The sequence below is a fragment of the Mauremys mutica genome, chromosome 1 (genome assembly GCF_020497125.1).
Source record: "Mauremys mutica isolate MM-2020 ecotype Southern chromosome 1, ASM2049712v1, whole genome shotgun sequence".
Classification (NCBI taxonomy): Eukaryota; Metazoa; Chordata; order Testudines; family Geoemydidae; genus Mauremys; species Mauremys mutica.
The window spans coordinates 7,139,661-7,161,673 of record NC_059072.1 but is presented as its reverse complement, the minus strand read 5'-3'; the positions used below and the strand labels follow the sequence as shown (position 1 = coordinate 7,161,673).

General features: G+C 52.8%; 1 protein-coding gene across 1 annotated transcript in view; it reads right to left on the bottom strand.

The window, feature by feature from the left end:
- Nucleotides 1–261: 261 nt before the first annotated feature.
- The window catches only part of IL15RA (interleukin 15 receptor subunit alpha), an 82,397-nt gene continuing 60,645 nt past the window's right edge, over nt 262–22,013 (bottom strand). The window contains exons 5-8 of the mRNA XM_045028574.1: nt 14,982–15,011; nt 14,076–14,136; nt 10,298–11,001; nt 262–693 (exon numbers count right to left, since the gene is read on the bottom strand). Coding sequence (XP_044884509.1) covers nt 10,833–11,001; nt 14,076–14,136; nt 14,982–15,011 — 260 coding nt within the window. The 3' untranslated portion in view covers nt 262–693; nt 10,298–10,832. The remainder of the gene's footprint in view (nt 694–10,297; nt 11,002–14,075; nt 14,137–14,981; nt 15,012–22,013) is intronic.

Genomic DNA, 22,013 nt, shown 5'->3' with positions numbered 1-22,013 from the left:
ATTGGGACTTCCTGGAGACTGTCTTCCTTGATCCGGATTAATAATTTCTCTGTCTGCGAGTGTGCATGGCATAAAGGGACCCACGGACTCGGCTCTGTGCACTGATTAACCCCAAACATGTGCTTCTGAGCCCTCTCCCCCATTTGGCTATACCACTCTTTACCAATTCCCCAGCCTGTACGCCAGCTACTCTTACTAGAGACGCTGAAAAAGGTACAAAGTGGCACAGACTGTCTATAAAAATATTTATTAGATTCAGTGGTGCAAAGCAATGTGTTCATGTATTGTACAGCATGAGGGATTGGCTGAGGACTAGTCCAGGGTGGAGTGGGGGGGTATTTGAAAAGGAGAATATAGGCACGTGCCCTCCCTGGGAGGGAAAACGGCAATGTAAAATATTTCCATTACAATGGCCATTGTGTAACATCTGTAAAAGTGCTATGCTGGTGGTGGTGGTGTGGTCCAAAGGACATCTGTCTCGTGTCTTCTGGATGCACCTGGAACGTGCAAGCATCTGGGATCAGATTCTAACGTGTTTCTGAAAGGTTCCTGAGCAAATGATCATGGCTGACCCCAAAATAGTTAGACGTGAGTTTTCTGATTCTCAGACTTGCTCTTTACTCAGGATTTTGCTGGTAGCAGCAGGAAAACAAGCCGTGTTCTTCACTTGATGGCTTCGTAGGTAAATGCCGTCTGAAAGAGAATGGATAACAGAGGTCATGGAACTGAGGAGAGGAAAGACTGTAGGGGGTGTGTTCAGTCACTGCTGGACGAAGTTAAAATGTGCTTTAATAAATGATTTAGGTCCATGCACATTGACACATGCAGGGAACAAAATGTCTTGTGTAATATTGTTGTGGGGCAGCTTCAGAGTCAGGTGGGGATTGCTGTGGGGTGAGATGCATGAAGGTTTGGGCGGGCAGCTGGAGGAGAGAACATTGGACGTGCTTGTCAAAGGCATTTGGCAGGTCAGAGTAGAGATGGTGTGTGATTGTATGTCTACACTACGAAATTAGGTCGGATTTATAGAAGTCGGTTCTTTAGAAATCGTTTTTATACAGTCGATTGTGTGTGTCCCCACACAAAATGCTCTAAGTGCATTAAGTCGGTGGACTGCGTCCATAGTATCGAGGCTAGCATCGACTTCCAGAGCGTTGCACTGTGGGTAGCTGTGAGTAGCTATCCCACAGTTCCCGCAGTCTCCGCTGCCCATTGGGATTCTGGGTTGAGATCCCAGTGCCCTGATGGGGCCAAAACAGTGTCGCAGGTGGTTCTGGGTAAATGTCGTCAGGTCCCCCTCTCCCTCCCTCCCTCCGTGAAAGCAACGGCAGACAATCGTTTCACGCCTTTTTTCCTGAATTACCTGAACAGACGCCATACCACGGCAAGCATGGAGCCCACTCAGCTCACCATCACCGTACGTTTCCTGGGTGCTGGCAGACATGGGACTGCATTGCTACACAGCAGCAGCTCATTGCCTTTTGGCCGCAGACAGTGCATTACGATTGGTAGCCATTGTCGTCATATTCCTGGGTGCTTTTTTAACCGACCTCAGTGAGAACAGTCAGGGGTGCCTGGGCTCAGCCAGGTCATTCCCATCTTCTGCCGAGCACCCAGGAGATGATGATGGCTAGCAATCGTAATGCAGCATCTTCTGCTGAGCACCCAGGAGCTGACGATGGCTAGCAAACTGCACTGTCTGCTGCCACCCTAAAGATGTAAAAGATAGATGGAGTGGATCAAAACAAGGAATAGACCCGATTTGTTTTGTATTCATTTGCTTCCTCCCTCCCGCCGTGAAATCAACGGCCTGCTAAACCCAGGGTTTTGAGTTTGATCCTTGAGGGGGCCATTCTGTATGTCACAGTTGTTTGTGTTTCTCCTTGATGCAAAGCCACCCCCTTTGTGGACTGTAATTCCCTGTAAGCCATGTTGTCAGTCGCCCCTCCCTCCGTCAGAACAGACAATCGTTTCGCACCTTTTTTCAGCCCAGACGCCATAGCACTGGGATCCTGGAGCCCACTCAGATCACCGCGGCAATTATGAGCACTGTAAACACCACGCGCAGTATCCTGGAGTATATGCAGAACCAGAACCTGCCAAAGCAAAACCAGGCGAGGAGGTGACGGCAGCACGGTAACGAGAGTGATGAGGACATAGACATGGACATTGACTTCTCGCAAAGTACGGGCCCCAGCAATGTGGACATCATGGTGTTAATGGGGCAGGTTCATGCCGTGGAACGCCAATTTTGGGCCCGGGAAACAAGCACAGACTGGTGGGATCGCATAGTGTTGCAGGTCTGGGATGATTCCCAGTGACTGCGAAACTTTTGCATGCATAAGGGCCACTTTCATGGAACTTTGTGACTTGCTTTCCTCTGCCCTGAAGCGCCAGAATACCAAGATGAGAGCAGCCCTCACAGTTCACAAGCGAGTGGCGATAGCCCTGTGGAAGCTTGCAACGCTAGACAGCTACCGGTCAGTCAGGCATCAATTTGGAGTGGGCAAATCTTCTGTGGAGGCTGCTGTGATCCAAGTAGCCCATGCAATAAAAGATCTGCTGATATCAAGGGTAGTGACTCTGGGAAACGTGCAGGTCATAGTCGATGACTTTGCTTCAATGGGATTTCCTAACTGTGGTGGGGCGATAGACGGAACCCATATCCCTATCTTGGCACCGGAGCACCAAGCCAGCGAGTACATAAACCGCAAGGGATACTTTTCAATGGTGCAGCAAGCACTGGTGGATCACAAGGGACGTTTCACCAACACCAACGTGGGATGGCTAGGAAAGGTACATGATGCTCTCGTCTTCAGGAACTCTGGTCTGTTTCAAAAGCTGCAGGAAGGGACTTTCTTCCCAGACCAGAAAATAACCGTTGGGGATGTAGAAATGCCTATAGTTATCCTTGGGGACCCAGCCTACCCCTTAATGCCATGGCTCATGAAGCCGTACACAGGCAGCCTGGACAGTAGTCAGGAGCTGTTCAACTACAGGCTGAGCAAGTGCAGAATGGTGGTAGAATGTGCATTTGGACGTTTAAAAGCACACTGGCGCAGTTTACTGACTCGGATAGATCTCAGCGAAACCAATATTCCCATTGTTATCACTGCTTGCTGCGCGCTCCACAATATCTGTGAGAGTAAGGGGGAGATGTTTATGGCGGGGTGGGAGGTTGAGGCAAATTGCCTGGCCGCTGATTATGCACAGCCAGACACCAGGGCGGTTAGAAGAGCACGGCAGGACGCGCTGTGCATCAGAGAAGCTTTGAAAACCAGTTTCATAACTGGCCAGGCTACGGTGTGAAAGTTCTGTTTGTTTCTCCTAGATGAACCCTCCCCCACTTGGTTCACTCTACTTCCCTGTAAGCTAAACACCCTCCCCTCCCTCCTTTGATCACCGCTTGCAGAGGCAATAAAGTCATTGTTGCTTCACATTCATGCATTCTTTATTAATTCATCACACAAATAGGGGGATAACTACCAAGGTAGCCAGGGAGGGGTGGGGGTGGAGGGAAGCACCGGGTGGGGTGGGGGTGGAGGGAAGGACAAGACCACACCGCACTTTAAAAGTTAAACTTAAAAACTTTAAAACGTATTGAAGGCCAGCCTTCTGTTGCTTGGAGAATCCTCTGGGGTGGAGTGACTGGGTAGCCAGAGGCCCCCCCACCGCGTTCTTGGGCATCTGGGTGAGGAGGCTGTGGAACTTGGGGAGGAGGGTGGTTGGTTACACAGGGGCTGTCACAGCGGCGGTCTATGCTCCTGCTGCCTTTCCTGCAGCTCAACCATCCGCTGGAGCATATCAGTTTGATGCTCCAGCAGTCGGAGCATCGACTCTTGCCTTCTGTCAGCAAGCTGACGCCACCTCTCCTCTTCAGCCCGCCACCTCTCCTCGCGTTCCTGTGGTGCTTTCCTGCACTCTGACATCGTCTGCCTCCACGCATTCTGGTGGGCTCTGTCCGTGTGGGAGGACAGCAGAAGCTCTGAGAACATCTCATCCCGAGTGCGTTTTTTTCGCCTTCTAATCTTCGCTAGCCTCTGCAAAGGAGAAACATTTGCAGCTGATAGGGGAAAAGGGAGATTGGTAGCGAAAAAGACACATTTTAGAGAACAATAGGATCACTCTTTCCCGTTAAACCTTGCTGTTCACATGACACAGCACATGTGCTTTCGTTACAAGGTAGCAATTTGCCTCTTATATTGCGGGCCTGCCGGTGTGGTGTGAGAGGTCACTCACGCAGGGCCAGGCAACAGAATTCGGCTTGCAGGCAGCTATGGTAAGCCACAGTCTTTTGGCTTCCTTAACCTTCATAACATGTGGGAGTGGTTTCAAATAGCAGCGCCCTCGTTTCCCATACCAAGCGGCCGTTGGGTTGGCCATTTAAAATGGGTTTGCAATTTAAAAGGAGGGGCTGCGGTTTGTGGGTTAGCGTGCGGAACAACCCGAATACCCTCCCACACACATGCTATTCTCTGGGATGATCACTTCACCCCTCCCCGCACCGCGTGGCTAACAGCGGGGAACATTTCTGTTCAGCCACAGGCAAACACCCCAGCAGGAAGGGGCACCTCTGAATGTCCCCTTAATAAAATCACCCTATTTCAACCAGGTGGCCACGAATGATATCACTCTCCTGAGGATAACACAGAGGAATGAATGTTGTCTGAATGCCAGCAAACACCGGGATTTCTGCTCCATCCCCATGTAGCTGTACTGGCCGCGAATGCCAGGGCAGATTAATCATTAAACACGCTTGCTTTTAAACCATGTGTAATATTTACAAAGGTACGCTCACCAGAGGTCCCTTCTCCGCCTACAGAGGCCGGGAGCATGCCTGGGGTGGGTTCGGGGGGTGCTGGCTCCAAGTCCAGGGTGAGAAACATATCTTGGCTGTTGGGGAAATCGGTTTCACCGCTTCCTTGCTGTGAGCTATCTTCAGTCTCTTCATCATCTTCCTCGTCCCCAAAACCCACTTCCTTGTTGCATGATTCTCCATTGATGGAGTCAAAGCACAGGGTTGGGGTAGTGGTGGCTGCACCCCCTAGCATGGCATGCAGCTCAGCATAGAAGCGGCATGTCTGCGGCTCTGCCCTGGACCTTCCGTTTGCCTCTCTGGTTTTGTGGTAGGCTTGCCTTAGCTCCTTCATTTCCACGCGGCACTGCTGTGCGTCCCTGTTATGGCCTCTGTCCTTCATGCCCTTTGAGACTTTTGCTAATGTTTTGGCATTTCGTTTACTGCAACGGAGTTCAGCTAGCACGGATTCGTCTCCCCATAGGGCGAGCAGATCCCGTACCTCCCGTTCAGTCCATGCTGGAGCTCTTTTGCGATCCTGGGACTCCATCATGGTCACCTCTGCTGATGAGATCTGCACTCACCTGCACCTTGCCACGCTGGGCAAACAGGAAATGAGATTCAAAAGTTCGCGGGCCTTTTCCTGTCTACCCTGACCAGTGCATCTGAGTTGAGAGTGCTGTCCACAGCGGTCACAACGGAGCACTCTGGGATAGCTGCCGGAGGCCAATACCGTCAAATTGCCTCCACACTACCCCAAATTCGACCCAGCAAAGCCGATTTCAGCGCTAATCCCCTCGTCGGAGGTGGAGTAAAGAAATCGATTTAAAGAGCCCTTTAAGTCGAAAAAAAGGGCTTCATCGTGTGGACGGGTCCAGGCTTAAATCGAGGTAACACTGCTAAATTCGACCTAAAATCGTAGTGTAGACCAGGCCTTACTCACCGGGCTGCAGGCCTCCAGGCCTTCGCTGTCCATCTTTCCCAGCAGCACACCCCACCTCACTTTACATGACACGTTTGGGACTCACTGTTCAGCCTTAGTGCGCCCTACAGCAGGGGTGGGCAAACGTTTTGGCCCGAGGGCCACATCTGGGAGGGGAAAATGCATGTAGGGCCATGAATGTAGGGCCGGGGCAGGGGGTTGGGGCGCAGGATGGGTGCGGTGTGTACGAGGGGGCTCAGGGCAGGGGGTTGGGCCGCAGGATGGGTGCAGTGTGCAGGAAGGGGCTCAGGGCAGGGGGTTGGGGCGCAGGATGGGTGCGGTGTGTACGAGGGAACTCAGGGCAGGGGGTTGGGGCGCAGGATGGGTGCGGTGTGTACGAGGGGGCTCAGGGCAGGGGGTTGGGGTGCAGGAGGGGGTGCAGTGTGCAGGAAGGGGCTCAGGGCAAGGGGTTGGGGCGCAGGATGGGTGCGGTATGTACGAGGGGGCTCAGGGCAGGGGGTTGGGGCACAGGATGGGTGCGGTGTGTACGAGGGGGCTCAGGGCAGGGGGTTGGGGCACAGGATGGGTGCGGTGTGTACGAGGGAGCTCAGGGCAGGGGGCTAGGGCGCAGGATGGGTGCGGTGTATAAGAGGGGGCTCTGGGCAGGGGGTTGGGGCACAGGATGGGTGTGGGATGTACGAGAGGGCTTGGCAGGGGGTTGGGGTGCAGGAGAGGGTGCAGAGTGCGGGAGGGGGGTCAGGGCAGGGGGTTGGGGTGCAGGAGGGGGTGCAGAGTGCGGGGGAGATCAGGACAGGGGGTTGGGGTTCAGGAGGGGGTGCAGAGTGTGGGAGGGGGCTCAGGGCAGGGGGTTGGGGTGCAGGATGGGTGCAGAGTGTGGGAGGGGGCTCAGGGCAGGGGGTTGGGGTGCAGGAGGGGGTGCAGAGTGCGGGGGGGCTCAGGACAGGGGGTTGGGGTGCAGGAGGGGGTGCAGAGTGCGGGAGGGGGCTCAGGGCAGGGGGTTGGGGTGCAGGAGGGGGTGCAGAGTGCGGGGGAGCTCAGGACAGGGGGTTGGGGTGCAGGAGGGGGTGCAGAGTGCGGGAGGGGGCTCAGGGCAGGGGGTTGGGGTCCAGGATGGGTGCAGAGTGTGGGAGGGGGCTCAGGGCAGGGGGTTGGGGTGCAGGAGGGGGTGCAGAGTGCGGGGGGGCTCAGGACAGGGGGTTGGGGTGCAGGAGGGGTGCAGAGTGCGGGAGGGGGCTCAGGGCAGGGGGTTGGGGTGCAGGAGGGGGTGCAGAGTGTGGGAGGGGGCTCAGGGCAGGGGGTTGGGGTGCAGGAGGGGGTGCAGAGTGCGGGAGGGGGCTCAGGGCAGGGGGTTGGGGTGCAGGATGGGGTGCAGAGTGCGGGAGGGGGCTCAGGGCAGGGGGTTGGGGTGCAGGAGGGGGTGCAGAGTGCGGGAGGGGGCTCAGGGCAGGGGGTTGGGGTGCAGGATGGGTGCAGAGTGCGGGAGGGGGCTCAGGGCAGGGGGTTGGGGTGCAGAGTGGGTGCAGAGTGTAGGAGGAGGCTCAGGGCAGGGGGTTGGGGTGCAGGAGGGGGTGCAGAGTGGCAGGGGGCTCAGGGCAGGGGGTTGGGGTACAGGAGGGGTGCAAGGTGTACAAGGGGCTCAGGGCAGGGGGTTGGGGTGCAGGAGGGGGTGCAGAGTGCAGGGGGGGCTCAGGACAGGGGGTTGGGGTGCAGGAGGGGGTGCAGAGTGTGGGAGGGGGCTCAGGGCAGCGGGTTGGGGTGCAGGAGGGGGTGCAGAGTGCGGGAGGGGGCTCAGGGCAGGGGGTTGGGGTGCAGGAGGGGGTGCAGAGTGCGGGAGGGGGCTCAGGGCAGGGGGTTGGGGTGCAGGAGGGGTGCAGAGTGTGGGAGGGGGCTCAGGGCAGCGGGTTGGGGTGCAGGAGGGGGTGCAGAGTGCGGGAGGGGGCTCAGGGCAGGGGGTTGGGGTGCAGGATGGGTGCAGAGTGTGGGAGGGGGCTCAGGGCAGGGGGTTGGGGTGCAGGAGGGGGTGCAGAGTGCGGGAGGGGGCTCAGGGCAGGGGGTTGGGGTGCAGGAGGGGGTGCAGAGTGCGGGAGGGGGCTCAGGGCCGGGGGTGGGGTGCAGGAGGGGGTGCAGAGTGCGGGAGGGGGCTCAGGGCAGGGGGTTGGGGTGCAGGAGGGGGCGCAGAGTGCGGGAGGGGGCTCAGGGCAGGGGGTTGGGGTGCAGGAGGGGGTGCAGAGTGCGGGAGGGGGCTCAGGGCAGGGGGTTGGGGTGCAGGAGGGGTGTGGCAGGGGATTAGGGTGCGAGGTGCAGGAGGAGTTCAGGGTGCGGGCTCCAGCCCAGCGCCGCTTACCTTGAGTGGCTCTGGGGTGTCAGTGGTGCGCAGTGGGGCTAAGACAGGCTCCCTGCCTGCCCTGGCCCCGGGCTGCTCCTGGAAGTGCCTGGCACCACATTCCTGCAGCCCCTGAGGGAGGCAGAGGGCGCCGCGTGCTGCCCTCCCCTGTGGGTATCTCCCCTGAAGCTCCCATTGGCTGCGGTTCCCCATTCCCAGCCAATGGGAGCTGCGGGGGGCGGTGCCTGGAGGCGAGGGCAGCGCACGGAGCCCTCTGCCCCCTACCAGGAGCCGCAGGGACGTGGTGCTGGCCGCTTCCAGCGGGTGGAAATCCCGCGGGCCAGATCCAAAGCCCTGACGGGCCAGATTCAGCCTGTGGGCCATAGTTTGCCCACCTCTGCCCTACAGCACTATCCAAATCGTGTTTCAGAATAAGAACTGCTCCAATAGCTGGAGCTGCAAATTGGGGTCTGATTTTGCAGGCAAACTGGCTGCACTCAGTTACCTAGCAACCGACGGTACCCACAATAACAGAGGCTGGTTTGGGGCCCTCTTCAAAATGAGACTCGAGACATGGAAAAGAAACGATTCACAGAGTCTCTGTATCTAGAAGACTCCAAGATTTTGTTATACGATAGGCAGGTTCCCTCGATATCAGTGGTACGAAATAAGCTGGGTTGGTGCCCTCAGTAATATTGGATACAGAGGGCTACCAGTGCACTGCTCCTCTGCATGCATCACAGTGCTCTGGCAGGAGGTTACAGATAATATTTCTCAGCTACCTGATCGTTTCCTATTTGTTCCCCTGAATAATCCTGCCTGGGGATGGTGCAGCTCAGCTTTTTCCACACTTTGGAAGCTTTTGCCACCAGCTTTACTGTTTGCTGTAGGTTACAGAGGTGAAATACATAGTGAAAGAAAAATAAAGGAACATGAGTGCTGCTCCGGTGCAACAGACCAAGGTCCATCAGACTTGGCCCCTGTCTGAGACAGGTATGAACTCCTGGCACTGCAAAGGGGAAGTGTATAATGTACCTAACTCTGCATTACTGTGCCATAGGGTAAGAGAGGAACTTCCCTCTGACTGCAACCAGTGATCAGTTTATGTCCCTGAAACACAAGGATGGCTAGCCCATATCATGGTCACCCTGTCTAGAGCACCTGCAGGTGCTATGTATAAGGAGAGACAGCGCTAATTCTTTTTCCAGTTCTTACTGCGCATTTTTCTTCACTATCAACACAGGAACTCAGCGAGGAAGGCTGGTCTACTGATTAGGGCACTCATCTGGGACAGGAGAGCACCAGGGTCAATTCCTGGCTCTGCCACAGACTTCTTATATGATCTTGGGCAAGTCACTTAGTCTCTTGGTGTCTCAGTTCCCCTTCTGTAAAATGGGGGTAATTAGCACTGCCCTACCCCACAGATGGGTTGGGAGAAATATATATATTAAAGATTGTGAGGTGCTCAGATACTACAGATGGCGGGCAAATAAGTACCTGATACACCCAAATCATGTATGACAACAAAGGTTATATCCTTCCATCTGTTTTAAACTTGTGCCTTTGAATTTCATCAAGTTCCCTCTTGTTTTGGATTTATATGAAAGGGCCTAAGTGCTTGACTGATCTTCTCTGTTGTTTTAAATACCTCCATCATATCCCTTCTTATTCTGCCCCTTTCTAGACTAAGGACTCGTCCTTCTCTCTGTGTGTAGGAAGGCAGCTTCCTCCCCTCTCTATGCTTCCATTAATTTTTTCTTTCCCTTTTCTGGACCTTTCTTCTGTTCCATTTAGAGATAAGGTCACCTAATTCATCTCTGTTTGGCAGGGCCAGATTGCTCCTAATGCCTTGTGCAGTCTAGTTTCAAATGACTGAACAGTGGGGATTCCAATACGTTCATTGGAATGCTATTCCACAGATGAATGGACCTACCACTGTCAGGCACTGGGGCGAACTTCTAAGCTTGCTCAAACTGATTTCAATTTATTTTAGGAGTTTTTTTTTAAAAAATCCTTATTTTAAATGTAAAAATGAAACTACTTTTTAAAAATCCAAGTAGATGCTGCAGCACTCACTTAAATAAAATCCCATTAGGTCTGATTTTCAGAAGTTCTGGCCACCCCCAACTTCAAATGACATCAATGGAAGTTGCAGGATTTCTGGGCATCTGAAAATGAGGCCCAATGTTTGTTTCTTTATGAATTAAGTATATCCAAAAGATGTTTTGCAGCTCACCTTTCTGTTCTCTCTGTCTGGGTCCTAGGTGGTCCTAAGCTGTGTTCTTCACTATCAGATCACCAACCGCTTCTTCTCTGGCGTCGTCTTTACACTGCATATAAGAGGCCACCCGAAGTTTTTTCAGAACTTTCCACATGGACAGTTCTCCTTGGGCATTTAAATGCCTGTGTGATTTCTCTTTTGAAAGCAACCATTCATTAAAATAAGAATTAAAAGATATGTCCAAGTTATCTAGACACTCTCTTATGGGTACAGGATGTTCAGCTCAAAGAACAGAGCAGGGATGCAGTAAGGTTTATGAGACCATTCCTATCCTCTCTTTGAAACGATGGTGGGCCAGGAAATCAGATCTTCTGCACACTTGCCACATCTTAGAAATGAGGCTGTATTTCCAATCTCAAATTGAGTAGCTGACATGTGGTAATTGACAAGTCAGCACCTAATCCAACTGGCCTGTTGGTCTTTGTGAGCAGCAAGGATCCCTTCCCCTTTCAAGTTTAACGGATACACTGATTTCACTAAGTGTTATTGTTCAACCAGTCGATGTCACACAAGATGATGACATCATCTCTGTCCCTTCACTTGGTTGTTCTGGACCGTTTGAGCCACTGTCTTCTGGTGGTGTTCCATCCCTTTGTTCTGACTCCTCTGGGGTCATGGGAATGGCTATCACAGGTATTGTGTATTGTCGCCTCATGTGGCTGCAAAAGGAAAAATTCACAGGATCAGCAAATGTTGGAGACTGCACGCTAAAGGCATCTGCTATGCAGTCTGTGGGCTAAAATGCTGAGCAGGAATGGGAAATGTCAGTAGGGAAACACATCAATCACAGACGGTCTCAGTCTTTGATTAGTGACTAATTAGATACCAGGACGTGCTTCTGGGCTTCTTCATTACACTAGGGCTTTGTTACAGCTCCAGCAGCATAACGGCGTCTTGAAGTGGATGTAAGTTAAAAAAAATAAATAAATAAAAAGTTATGACATTTGTGTGTTGTAAAGGACCCTGAGTGTAAAGGAGGGGGGGAGGGATAGCTCAATGGTTTGAGCATTGGCCTGCTAAACCCAGGGTTGTGAGCTCAATCCTTGAGGGAGCCATTTGGGGATTTAGTTGGGGATTGGTCCCCACTTTGAGCAGGGGGTTGGACTAGATACCTCCTGAGGTCCCTTCCAACCCTGACATTCTATGATTCTAAATGAGAATGAAGCCCACAGACATTAGAGATGGAAAAAACCTAGTTGAACAGCTTATTCAGGCCATCTACAATCCCTTCAAGACAGCACAGATCTCAGTGTACTGTATTTGTGAGTGCTCCACTTATCTAACTTTAAATGATTCATGCCACAGGCCTCCTACCACATTCCTTTGGAGGCTATTTCACAATCTCAGCAGCTCAGTAACTTCTTGTGAGCTTCCTGATGCTCTTCTGGCTAAATCTTCCTTTCTAGATATCATCTAGTTTCACCTCTTGTAGGACCCTAAATAATTCTCTTCCCTCTGTCATATTTACACACTACAAATAAGTGATGGTTACCATGACCCCAGCTAAGCCAATGTTGGCAAGAATTATCTTTGAATGTTTGCATAACAGAACTCTGCTCCAGGTTTCTGTCGCTCTCGTAGATGTAGGACTCAATTTTGAAAAGTGACCTCCAATTCTGAGGGCACATTTCACTTACACCTGTGTTGACTTGCCTACATATTTGACTGGGTTCACAAATTGGACACTTAGCTGTCTCAGTGAGAGTGTTTATTGCTGCAGTTAAGTATGGACGCAGCTATTTATAGGCACAAAAATGGAGGCAGGTTAAAGTCCTCTTTAAAAATGGGATCTTTGGCCTTTCATTACTAATGAATACTGACTGCCCCTTAAATAATTATTGCTCTTTATTGCTCTTCTGGACTCTTTCCAAGTGTTCTACTAAAAACAATGCCGATGCTGTGGTAGGACTCCTTGTAAGTAGGTTTTGTTTTAAAAATTTAAATACCGTATTTTCCGGTGTATAAGACGACTGGGTGTATAAGACGACCCCCTAATTTTCCACTTAAAACATAGGTTTTGGCCTATACTCGCCGTATAAGACTACCCCCCCCCCTTCCGAGGCTGAAGGACCCACCACCGAAGACCCGGTAGGGAACCGTCCAGTGAGTACACCCCCCACCCACAGCCTGCCCCCCCTCAGAAACCACAACCCATAACCCCCCCTGCCCTGCTCCTTGTCCCCTGACCATTCCTTCCCAAGACCCCCAACCCTAACTCCCCCCCAGGACCCCACCCCCTGCCAAACTTGCCCCGCTCCCTGTCCCCTGACTGCCCCGACTCCATCCACCACCATCCCAACAGACCCCAGGAACTCCCACGCGGCGCCTACCCAACCCACCCTTCCCCATTCCCTGTCTGCCCCCCCAGAACCTCTGCCCGATCCAACCCCTCCTCCCCCGCCCCAGTTCCAGGCCTGGCCCTGGCCTCTTACCCCTGCTGGGGGCCAGGGTCGGAGCCGCAGCCACGGGGCCCAGCTCCCCGGGCCCGGCTGACACTGGAGCCGGAGCCGCAGCCGCGGGGCCCGGCTCCCCGGGCCCGGCCGACACCGGGACCAGCGCCGCAGCCGCGGGGCCGGCTCCCCGGGCCCGGCCGACACCGGGACCGGCGCCGCAGCCGCGGGGCCCGACTCCCCGGGCCCGGCCGACACCGGGACCGGCGCCGCAGCCGCGGGGCCCGACTCCCCGGGCCTGGCCGACACCGGAGCCGGAGCCGCGGGGCCGGCTCCCCGGGCCCGGCCGACACCGGAGCCGGAGCTGCAGCCGCGGGGCCGGCTCCCCGGGCCCGGCCGACACCGGAGCCGGAGCTGCAGCCGCGGGGCCGGCTCCCCGGGCCGACACCGGGACCGGCGCCGCAGGTAAGCCGTCCCGTCCCCTCTCCCTCCCCCACACGCCCGGCTTACCTGCCTGCTCCTTTTTTCAGGCTTCCCGCGAACATTTGATTCGCGGGAAGCCGGGGAAGGGGAGGAGAAGGAGGGCGGAGCGTTCAGGGGAGCGGTGTCATCTATTAAGCCTGCTCGGATTGGCTGAGTCAGAGAGGCAGGCTATTACAACCTTTGCCAATCCGAGCAGGCTTTGTATGCATTAATGGCATACACCAGAGAGACGCCTCCCAGGATTGGCTCAACCGAAGCCTGTTTATACCCGGCGTATAAGACGACCCCCGATTTTTGGGGGTTGTTTTTTAATTTAAAAAGCCGTCTTATACGCCGGAAAATACGGTAATAAAAAATAAAAGACTGATGATAAAATAGGAGAATATTTAAAAATACAAGAGATGGCCCCAATGTTCCAGGTATCCTGCAATTTGGAAACTGTCTTCATAGCATCAAGGTGAATTTCACCATGTGTAGAGGGCTAGTACAGAGCCTGTTCCCCGGTTAAATTCCAGTTAAACCCTATTTTGAGGATGTAAGCAGAATTTAAGAGCTGCATAGGACTTAGGATAACCCTCAGCGCCGAGGGGAATTTCACTCATCAGTGCTTATTGGCAGCTTAACTGATGTATCCCCAGTGAAAATTTAATTACAGTTTCAGTTAGTTGGGGAAACAGATGATGATTGGGACTGTCAAAGCTGCCTAGGGGATTTAGATGCACAGTTTCACAATTCTTGTGCAAGTTAATGGGAGTTGTGCGTCTAACTTCCCTGCATGGTTTTGAAAAATCTCAGGCTGCTGCTTTTCTGCAACTTAGCAATACTGCATCATGATGTAATTACATGATTGGAATACTTACACTCGCTGTCTCCAGACACAACATAATGCAACAGCTACAAAGGTCAGCAACATGGGAAACCCTGCCAGAGAAGAAAACAAAAACTAAACTCTTTTGCATTTAAAATAAAGACTAATGATGTGACATCTACATCTCAGAACCCTGGTGTCCTGGCCAAATTTGAGTTCTAGTAAATGCCTCTGGTCTTGGGGGAAAAGTGCCAAAAGGATCTTTATTTCATTAACCAGTGAGCTGGTACCTCAATTTACATCTCATTTGCAAGATGACTCTTCCAGTAGATAATGCCCCTCTCACCCTGGTTGGACCTTGGCTCAGCTATGATATGGAGCTAAGATGACCACCTGTTACCCTGGCGGCACTGCTTTCTGCAGCACCCTGGATTTTCTTCCTAGATCCGGGGTGGCCAACCTGTGGCTCCGGAGCCACCTGCGGCTCTTCAGAAGTTAATATGAGGCTCATTGTATAGGCTCCGACTCCGGGGCTGGAGCTACAGGCGTCAACTTTCCAATGTGCCGGGGGGTGCTCACTGCTCAACCCCTGGCTCTGCCTCCTCCCCTGAGCCTCCTGCATGCCAGGAAACCGCTGATTGGGAAGTGCGGGGAGGGACGCGCTGGGAGTGGGGCTGGGGGGAGCTTATGGGGGCGCTGCTGACATATTACTGTGGCTCTTTGGAAATGTACATTGGTAAATTCTGGCTCTTTCTCAGGCTCAGGTTGGCCACCCCTGGCCTAGGGGGTCTCCCATCCAGTTACCATGAGGATTTCATGCTGCCTAACTGGAGGGATTAGATGCAATCTCAGCCTGAGCTGGATTTGGCTGCTGACATGTAAGAAACAAACCAAACCACAAACCACATGCTCTCAGATGTATAGACTGTAAACCTTAATGTAGCAGAATAGTTCTTACCCACAGAAGAGAGCATAACTCGGGTGGAAACTGTAAAAGAACATGGAAAAATGTATGTTTACAGCTGGATTACCACGCCACACAAGCAGTAAGCAACACCGCCCTCCTGCCCACATCGCCAGCCCCTCCAGAAGCTGCACAGCAACATTGTAAGCAAAGCAAACCCAAATGCAGCGCGACAGTGACTGCCTGCGTGTGACTCATGGCAGGGGGGTGAGAAGAGAAAGAAGGGGGCGGCCTTACATTAGTGCTTGGTGTGTGTCATTTCTGAGAGCCTTGAATTAATGGGTTAAGGGCCAAATTAGGCCTCGGTGTGCGTGGGTGCAACTCCAGTGACTCCAACAAAGTTCTGACCCTGACACGAAGGCTGGATTTCACCTTCTGATTCTGCATTAAGGAACAAATTAAGGCCAGTTGTGCCTGGCCCCTACGGAGGTACTCAGAAGACAGAGATGCTGGCAAGAACATTTCCACCCCATTCTCCTGCAGCTCCCCTCCCCTGAGCACAGGAGTCACTTCCTCCTCGTGGCCTTGGGCTGCTAGCACCCCAAAGGAGGTTGGGAACGGGGGCAGAGAAGTGATAGGCCCTGGCTCCCCCACTGCACCAGTAGGATACAGGACTTCCTGGGTCATCAAATCCATCATATAATCCTATCCATAGTAGAGCTGGCTGGACAGAGAGGGAGACGCATGCTGCGCCACTTGCGCCAGAAGCCATGCAGCTCCTCGCCGGCCCCACTGCAGAGCTTACCAGGCACAAATCTGCACCTCTGTGAATGCATCCAAACTGCAGAGCGCTGGGCACAGCACTTCACCTCCTGGCCCAGCGTGCAGTGGGGCTCATGCAAACCCTGGGATGAATTCTTCAGGGGCGATTTCTATTTTGGTGGTTTTAAAGTCCTGGTAAAGCTCTGGACGTAGCTCTCCCCAGAACATTAGAGATTTCCCTTCCCCCCACACCCCTTTTAAGAATTTCTCCGTGAGTATTACAGCTGTTCAAAAAAATCTGTGAATTTCAAAATTGGGAAAAAAGTCAACGATTTTTGTGGTGTTCCCCCCTGATGTTTTCTGATCAGTTTTGTACAGTGAGATGAAATTTTTCAAAACTTTGAGAAATTTTGAAATTTTTTGACTTTTTATTTAAAAAAGGGGAAATATGCCTATTTTTTCAATGACAAAAATGTTTCCCTTTCTTCCTCTACCAGACTGAGGTTGAGTGAATACTTAAATGAAAATTTAGTAATGTCCTGTTTAAAACCATGGCCCGGTGCTGCCTATTTGTTTTATGTCACATTCCATTTATTTTAATATCCTTTATATTTCTGATTTCTTCAGCATTAAACTCAAACATGGGGGACCTAAAGATTAGCCTGGCACATACGTACTGTGACAAAGTTCCTCCTCTGCCTTGGTGGGTTCTGCGCTTATTGGTGGATTTGCTCACCTCAGAGATTCACAGCAGCCCTCAGTTTGGCCACTTTTGCTAGGGCCTCAAACCTGCCGTTCACTCAGCTAACCTCATCCCTGGCCGCCATGGGGAAAGGGAGGAGAACAATCCCCGCGGTCTCTGCTGACCCACCTAGTGGGTCGGGGGACAGGGCAGGGACCTTCCCCTCCGGTGGAACCCATAGTCCAGGTCAATTCCTCTTGTATCCAATAGGGAGTTGGGGGACTGGGAGGAGCTGGGGCCAGCCCTCTACTCTGGGTTCCAGCCCGGGCCCTGTGGATTGCAGCTGTCTACAGTGTTTCATGTAACAGGGTAATTAAGGGTTTTCCCTGCAGAATCTCCCTCTCTTCCCTCTAGTTCTCTTGCACCAGGGAAGATGCTGAAATCCTTATATTCCTGAGTGGAGCTAATGAGACCAGATGGGTGGGTTATCAGGGTGAGTCAGCCAAATAGTTCTGCGTCATTATACTGATTCTAAAGCCTGATCCCAGTCACACCATATGTCTGTGCACAACACAATTCATTCCTAGCATGAATGGATTACTATGATTGAAAGAGAGGAAGGGAAGTCTTGTGATGAAGCTACTGGACTGAGCCTCAGGAGATCTGGTTTCAGTGGTGCTCAGATACTGTGGCGAGGGGGTCCGTATCTGGATCTCCCACGTCTCCTACGATGTAGCCAAGGTATTTAGCCTCAGCTAGCCCTATAGCACACTTGGCTGGGTTGGCTGTGAGGCCAGCCCGTCTTAGCGTGTCCAGAACTGCTTCCACCTTTTTCAAGTAGGTCTCCCAGTCGGGGGTGTGAATAATAACATCGTCCAGGTACGCAGCTGCATAACTGGTATGGGGCCACAGGCGCCTGTCCATAAGACGCTGGAAGGCGGCAGGTGCCCCATGCAGTCCAAAAGGAAGAACGGTATATTGAAACAGACCCTCTGGTGTAGAGAATGCCGTCTTTTCTTTTGCATCTTTGTCAAGGGGAATCTGCCAGTATCCCTTTGTTAAATCAAGGGTAGTCAAAAATCAGGCATTGCCCAGGCGGTCAACTAACTCATCGATATGGGGTATGCATTGAAGTTGGATATCTCGGTCAGCCGGCGAAAGTCATTACAAAACATAGTGGTGCCATCGGGTTTGGGCACCTACACAATCAGGCTTGACCATTGACTGTGGGACTCTTCGATGACTCCCAGCTCCAATATCCTTTTACCTCTCCTCCCTTTTTGCTGCTGGGACCTAGTAGGACCTTAAAGTTACCTTTGCCCCCGGGGCTGTGATAATGTGGTGATACGCGCTTCAGTGGTCTGGCCTGGTTTGGTTGAAAACATGTCCTGGTTCCGGTTGATCATCTCAGTTACCTCCTTCTTCTGGTTCAGTGCCAGATCAGTGAATATCTTGATCTGCTCAGGCATGTTATTTCCCTGGATCAGGGTCTCTTGGGCCACTACACATGCCTCTCGCTGGTGCCAAGGCTTTAAGAGGTTAATGTGATAAATCTGTTCTTGTTTCTGGCGTCCTGGCTGCCACACCTTGTAGGTTACTTCCCCCATGGGTTCAACCACCTCATAGGGCCCCTGCCATTGGGCCAGAAGCTTGCTTGCTGCCCTGGGTACCAGCACCATCACCTGATCCCCTGCTTGGAACTGTCGGACTTTTGCCTGGCGATTGTAATGGGTTCACTGGGCCTCCTGCGGCTTTTCCAAATGTTCCCGTACAATAGGGGTGACCTGGGCAATCCGGTCTCACATCTGCAATACGTGTTCAGTTATACTTCTCCCCTCATTGGGTTCCTCTTCCCAGATCTCTTTGGCGATATCTAGTATGCCCCAGGGCTGGTGCCCGTATAATAACTCAAAGGGGGAAAACCCCAGTTGAGGCCTGAGGTACCTCCCGGATGGCAAACATAAGGTAAGGTAGTAGGGTGTCCGAATCCTTCCCATCCTGACTTACCACCTTCCTTATCATAGCCTTGAGGGTTCGGTTAAACCTTTCTACCAGCCCATTGGTCTGCGGATGATAGACTGACGTTCTCAGGGTATGTCTATGGAGCGGAGTACAGAGGTCCTTCATTAGCTTTGACATAAATGGGGTTCCTTGGTCTGTTAATATCTCTTTTGGTAGCCCCACTCAGGCAAAGTTCCCCACCAGCTCTTTGGCTATCGTTTTAGAGGCCGTGTTCCGCAGGGGGACAGCTTCGAGGTAGCGAGTAGCCTAGTCCAGAACGACAAGTATATATTGGTGGCCCTGAGCCGTCTTCTCCAGGGGTCCCACTAGGTCCATGGCTATTCACTCGAAGGGGACCTCTATGATGGGATGGGGAACTAAAGGGTGCCCTCAGGTGGGGACGGGGACTGTGCAGCTGACACTCCAGGCAGGAGGCACAGTGCCTCTGCACTTCTTCATGTACTCCGGGACAGAAGAACTGTTGTAGGATCCGTGCCAGGGTCTTTCCTACCCCCAAATCCCCTCCCCAAAGATGACTATGGGCAAGGCTTAATACAGAGTTCTGGTGTTTTTGAGGTACTAGAAGCTGCTGTGCCTTCTGCCCCTGTACTGGTGCAACCCAGTACAAGACATCCTTTTTCATTATGAAATAGGCTCCTGGTCCCTGGGTTTTCCCTTCCATGGGGACCCCATCTATTTCTGTCACCTTCTTCCTAATGTTGTCATACCTTGGTTCTTCAGCTTGGTCCCGGCCAACATTTTTTCTTCCGGGGCTAATCTGCCTGAGCTCTAGAGGGCCAGTCTCTGTTGCCTCTCCTGGTTCAGAGACATTAGGGTGGGGGTCAGGCTCGGGCGTTTCCTCCTTCGGGGCAGCCTCCTTTCCAGCTACCCTGGTCCACCTGCCCACAAGGGCAACCCTCTATGCCTGGGACAGGATCTGGATCCCAAAGGCCTTAGCTGCCCTTCTTTCCCTTTTCGTCTTTCTACCCTGCCTGGGAGTGGAGAACAAATCTGGGGATATTTCAGAGAAGATTGGGGATTGTCAGTCTACTGTGGATGCCTCACTAACTTCAAGGTTTCCCCCTTTCTCCAGTCCCCCTACTGGAAGTAAGTCTCCAAATCCTGGGAAGTCCCTCTCTATGAGCATCAGGTATGGGAGTTTAGGGACTACACCTGCTGCTACCTCAGTGGTGTTCCCCTGGATTTCAATTTTTACTGGGATAGTGGGGTAGTAACTAACTGTCCCATGGATGCAGGTCACCCCTGTGCGCTTTGCCTGCAGCAGCTGACTACGCTTCACAAACTTCCCTGAGATAAGCGTGATGGCACTCCCCGAATCAACCAGTGCCATGGTCTCTGCCCCATTTAGTTTCACCGGTCTGGTGTACATATGTAGGGTTAGTGAGACCCCCACAAGGTGGATTAGGGAGCATGGGTCTGCCCAGTTCCCCAGGTTACACTGCATAGGCTCCCCGGCATTGGGACACTGTGCAGCTATGTGTCCCCACTCCTCGCAGGTGTAACATCTGTATGGGGCCCTAGGTGTTCCCCGGTCTCTCGGTCTGGGCAGTCTAACATCACGATCCTCTTCCCCCTCAGTGCTCCGACTCTTCCTCGCCTCCGATGGGCCTTCAGCCTCTCTCTTTTTCCACCTGGGCCCTCCTGGGGGCCCAGTCACTCGAGCTCTGGGGCTTGGTGCTGCTAATTTAACCCAGAGTGCCTCTTCCTTAACTGGTCGGGTCAGCTCCCTCGCCGTCCTTCGCCTCTCTACCAGTGCGACACCCTCGTCGTAGGTGGAGGGTTCGTTCTGGCTTACTCAGGCACGAAGGTCTGGCGGTAGTCCCCTCATGTATCGGTCGATGACCAGAACCTCTAGTATCTCTTCCGGACTCCGGGAGTCAGTTCGTATCCACTTTTGTGCAAGATGGATGAGGTCATAGAATTGGGAGCATGGGGTTTTGTCTTCTTGGTACCTCCACTCGTGATACCTTTGGGCCCGCACTGCAGTCGTTACCCCAGATCTGGCCAGGATCTCTGCTTTCAGTAGTCAGCTGCAGCCTCTTCAGGCAGATCATGGTAGGCCTTCTGGGCCTCCCCACACAGGAATGGGGCAAGGATGCCAGAGCACTGATGTCGAGGCCAAGCCTCCTGTAGGGCTGTCCTCTCAAAGGCCAGGAGGTATGCCTCTACATCACCCTCCCGCGTCGTTTTCTGCAGGCAATTGCTGGCCTGTATGATCCGAATCTCATCATTGCTGTGGTTCAGCTCTGTCAGGGCCTTCACCTGGTTTACCAGTTCCTGCAACACAGCACCGTCTTGAGCGGCTTGGTCCATCAACAGGCGATTGGTCTCCTGCTGCAGCCGCCCTGCCTCCTGTTGGGCGGCTGCCTGAACACGGGTAGCCTCCTGCTGGGCAGCCGTGGCTCGTATCAGTGTCATCCATCGTGGTGAGGGAAAACAAACAAACAAAAAAAAACCCTCTTCCTTTTTTAAATAACACCCTCCTTCTTCCGCCGTGCTGTGCACACCAAATCCCACCGTTGACATCAGTTGTGACAAAGTTCCTCCTCTACCTTGGTGGGTTCTGCACTTATCGGTGGATTTGCTCACCTCAGAGATTCACCGCAGCCCTCAGTTTGGCCACTTTTGCTAGTGGCTCAAACCTGCTGTGCACTCAGCTAACCTCATCACTGGCCGCCATGGGGAAAGGGAGGAGAACAATCCCTCGGTCTCTGCTGATGCACCTAGTGGATCGGGGGACAGGCCATGGACCTTCCCCTCTGGTGGGACCCAAAGTCCAGGTCAATTCCTCTTGTATCACATAGGGAGTTGGGAGGACTTGCGGGAGACGGGGCCGGCGCTCTACTCTGGGTTCCAGTCCAGGCCCTGTGGATTGCAGCTGTCTACAGTGTTTCATATAACAGGGTAATTAAGGGTTTTCCCTGCAGAATCTCCCTCTCTTCCCTCTAGTTCTCTTTTGCACCAGGGAAGATGCTGAAACCCTTATATTCCTGAGTGGAGCTAATGAGACCAGATGGGTGGGTTGTCAGGGTGAGTCAGCCAAATAGTTCTGCATCATCATACTGATTCTAAAGCCTGATCCCAGTCACACCATATGTCTGTGCACAACACAATTCATTCCTAGCATGAATGGATTACTATGATTGAAAGAGAGGAAGGGAAGTCTTGTGATGAAGCTACTGGACTGAGTCTCAGGAGATCTGGTTTCAGTGGTGCTCAGATACTGTGGCGAGGGGGTCCGTATCTGGATCTCCCACGTCTCAATTTTGTTTCAGAATAAAAACTAGATCCAGCCTCCTCTTGCAGAGCCATATTCTCTGCCTGTTATTCGTCCCTTATAAGCTAGGAAAACTGACAGTACTCAGACGCATATCAAGGAGACATGCTGTTTCTGAGACTTATGATTTAGAAGGATTTAGCCCATTTTTCCTGCTCTACCTAGAGACATACTTTAAAAAACAAGCCGGTGTAGCGATGGGGAGGCCCACAGTGCAGTGGGTCAGCACTATGGACAGGTGTCTTTAGATCATAGCTGCTGGACTTGAGTTTAAATCTCATCCAAAGTAACAGATGGACAGGAGTTGTTTTGATGTTTCATCCTAGTCCCCGGGGTCTGTTTA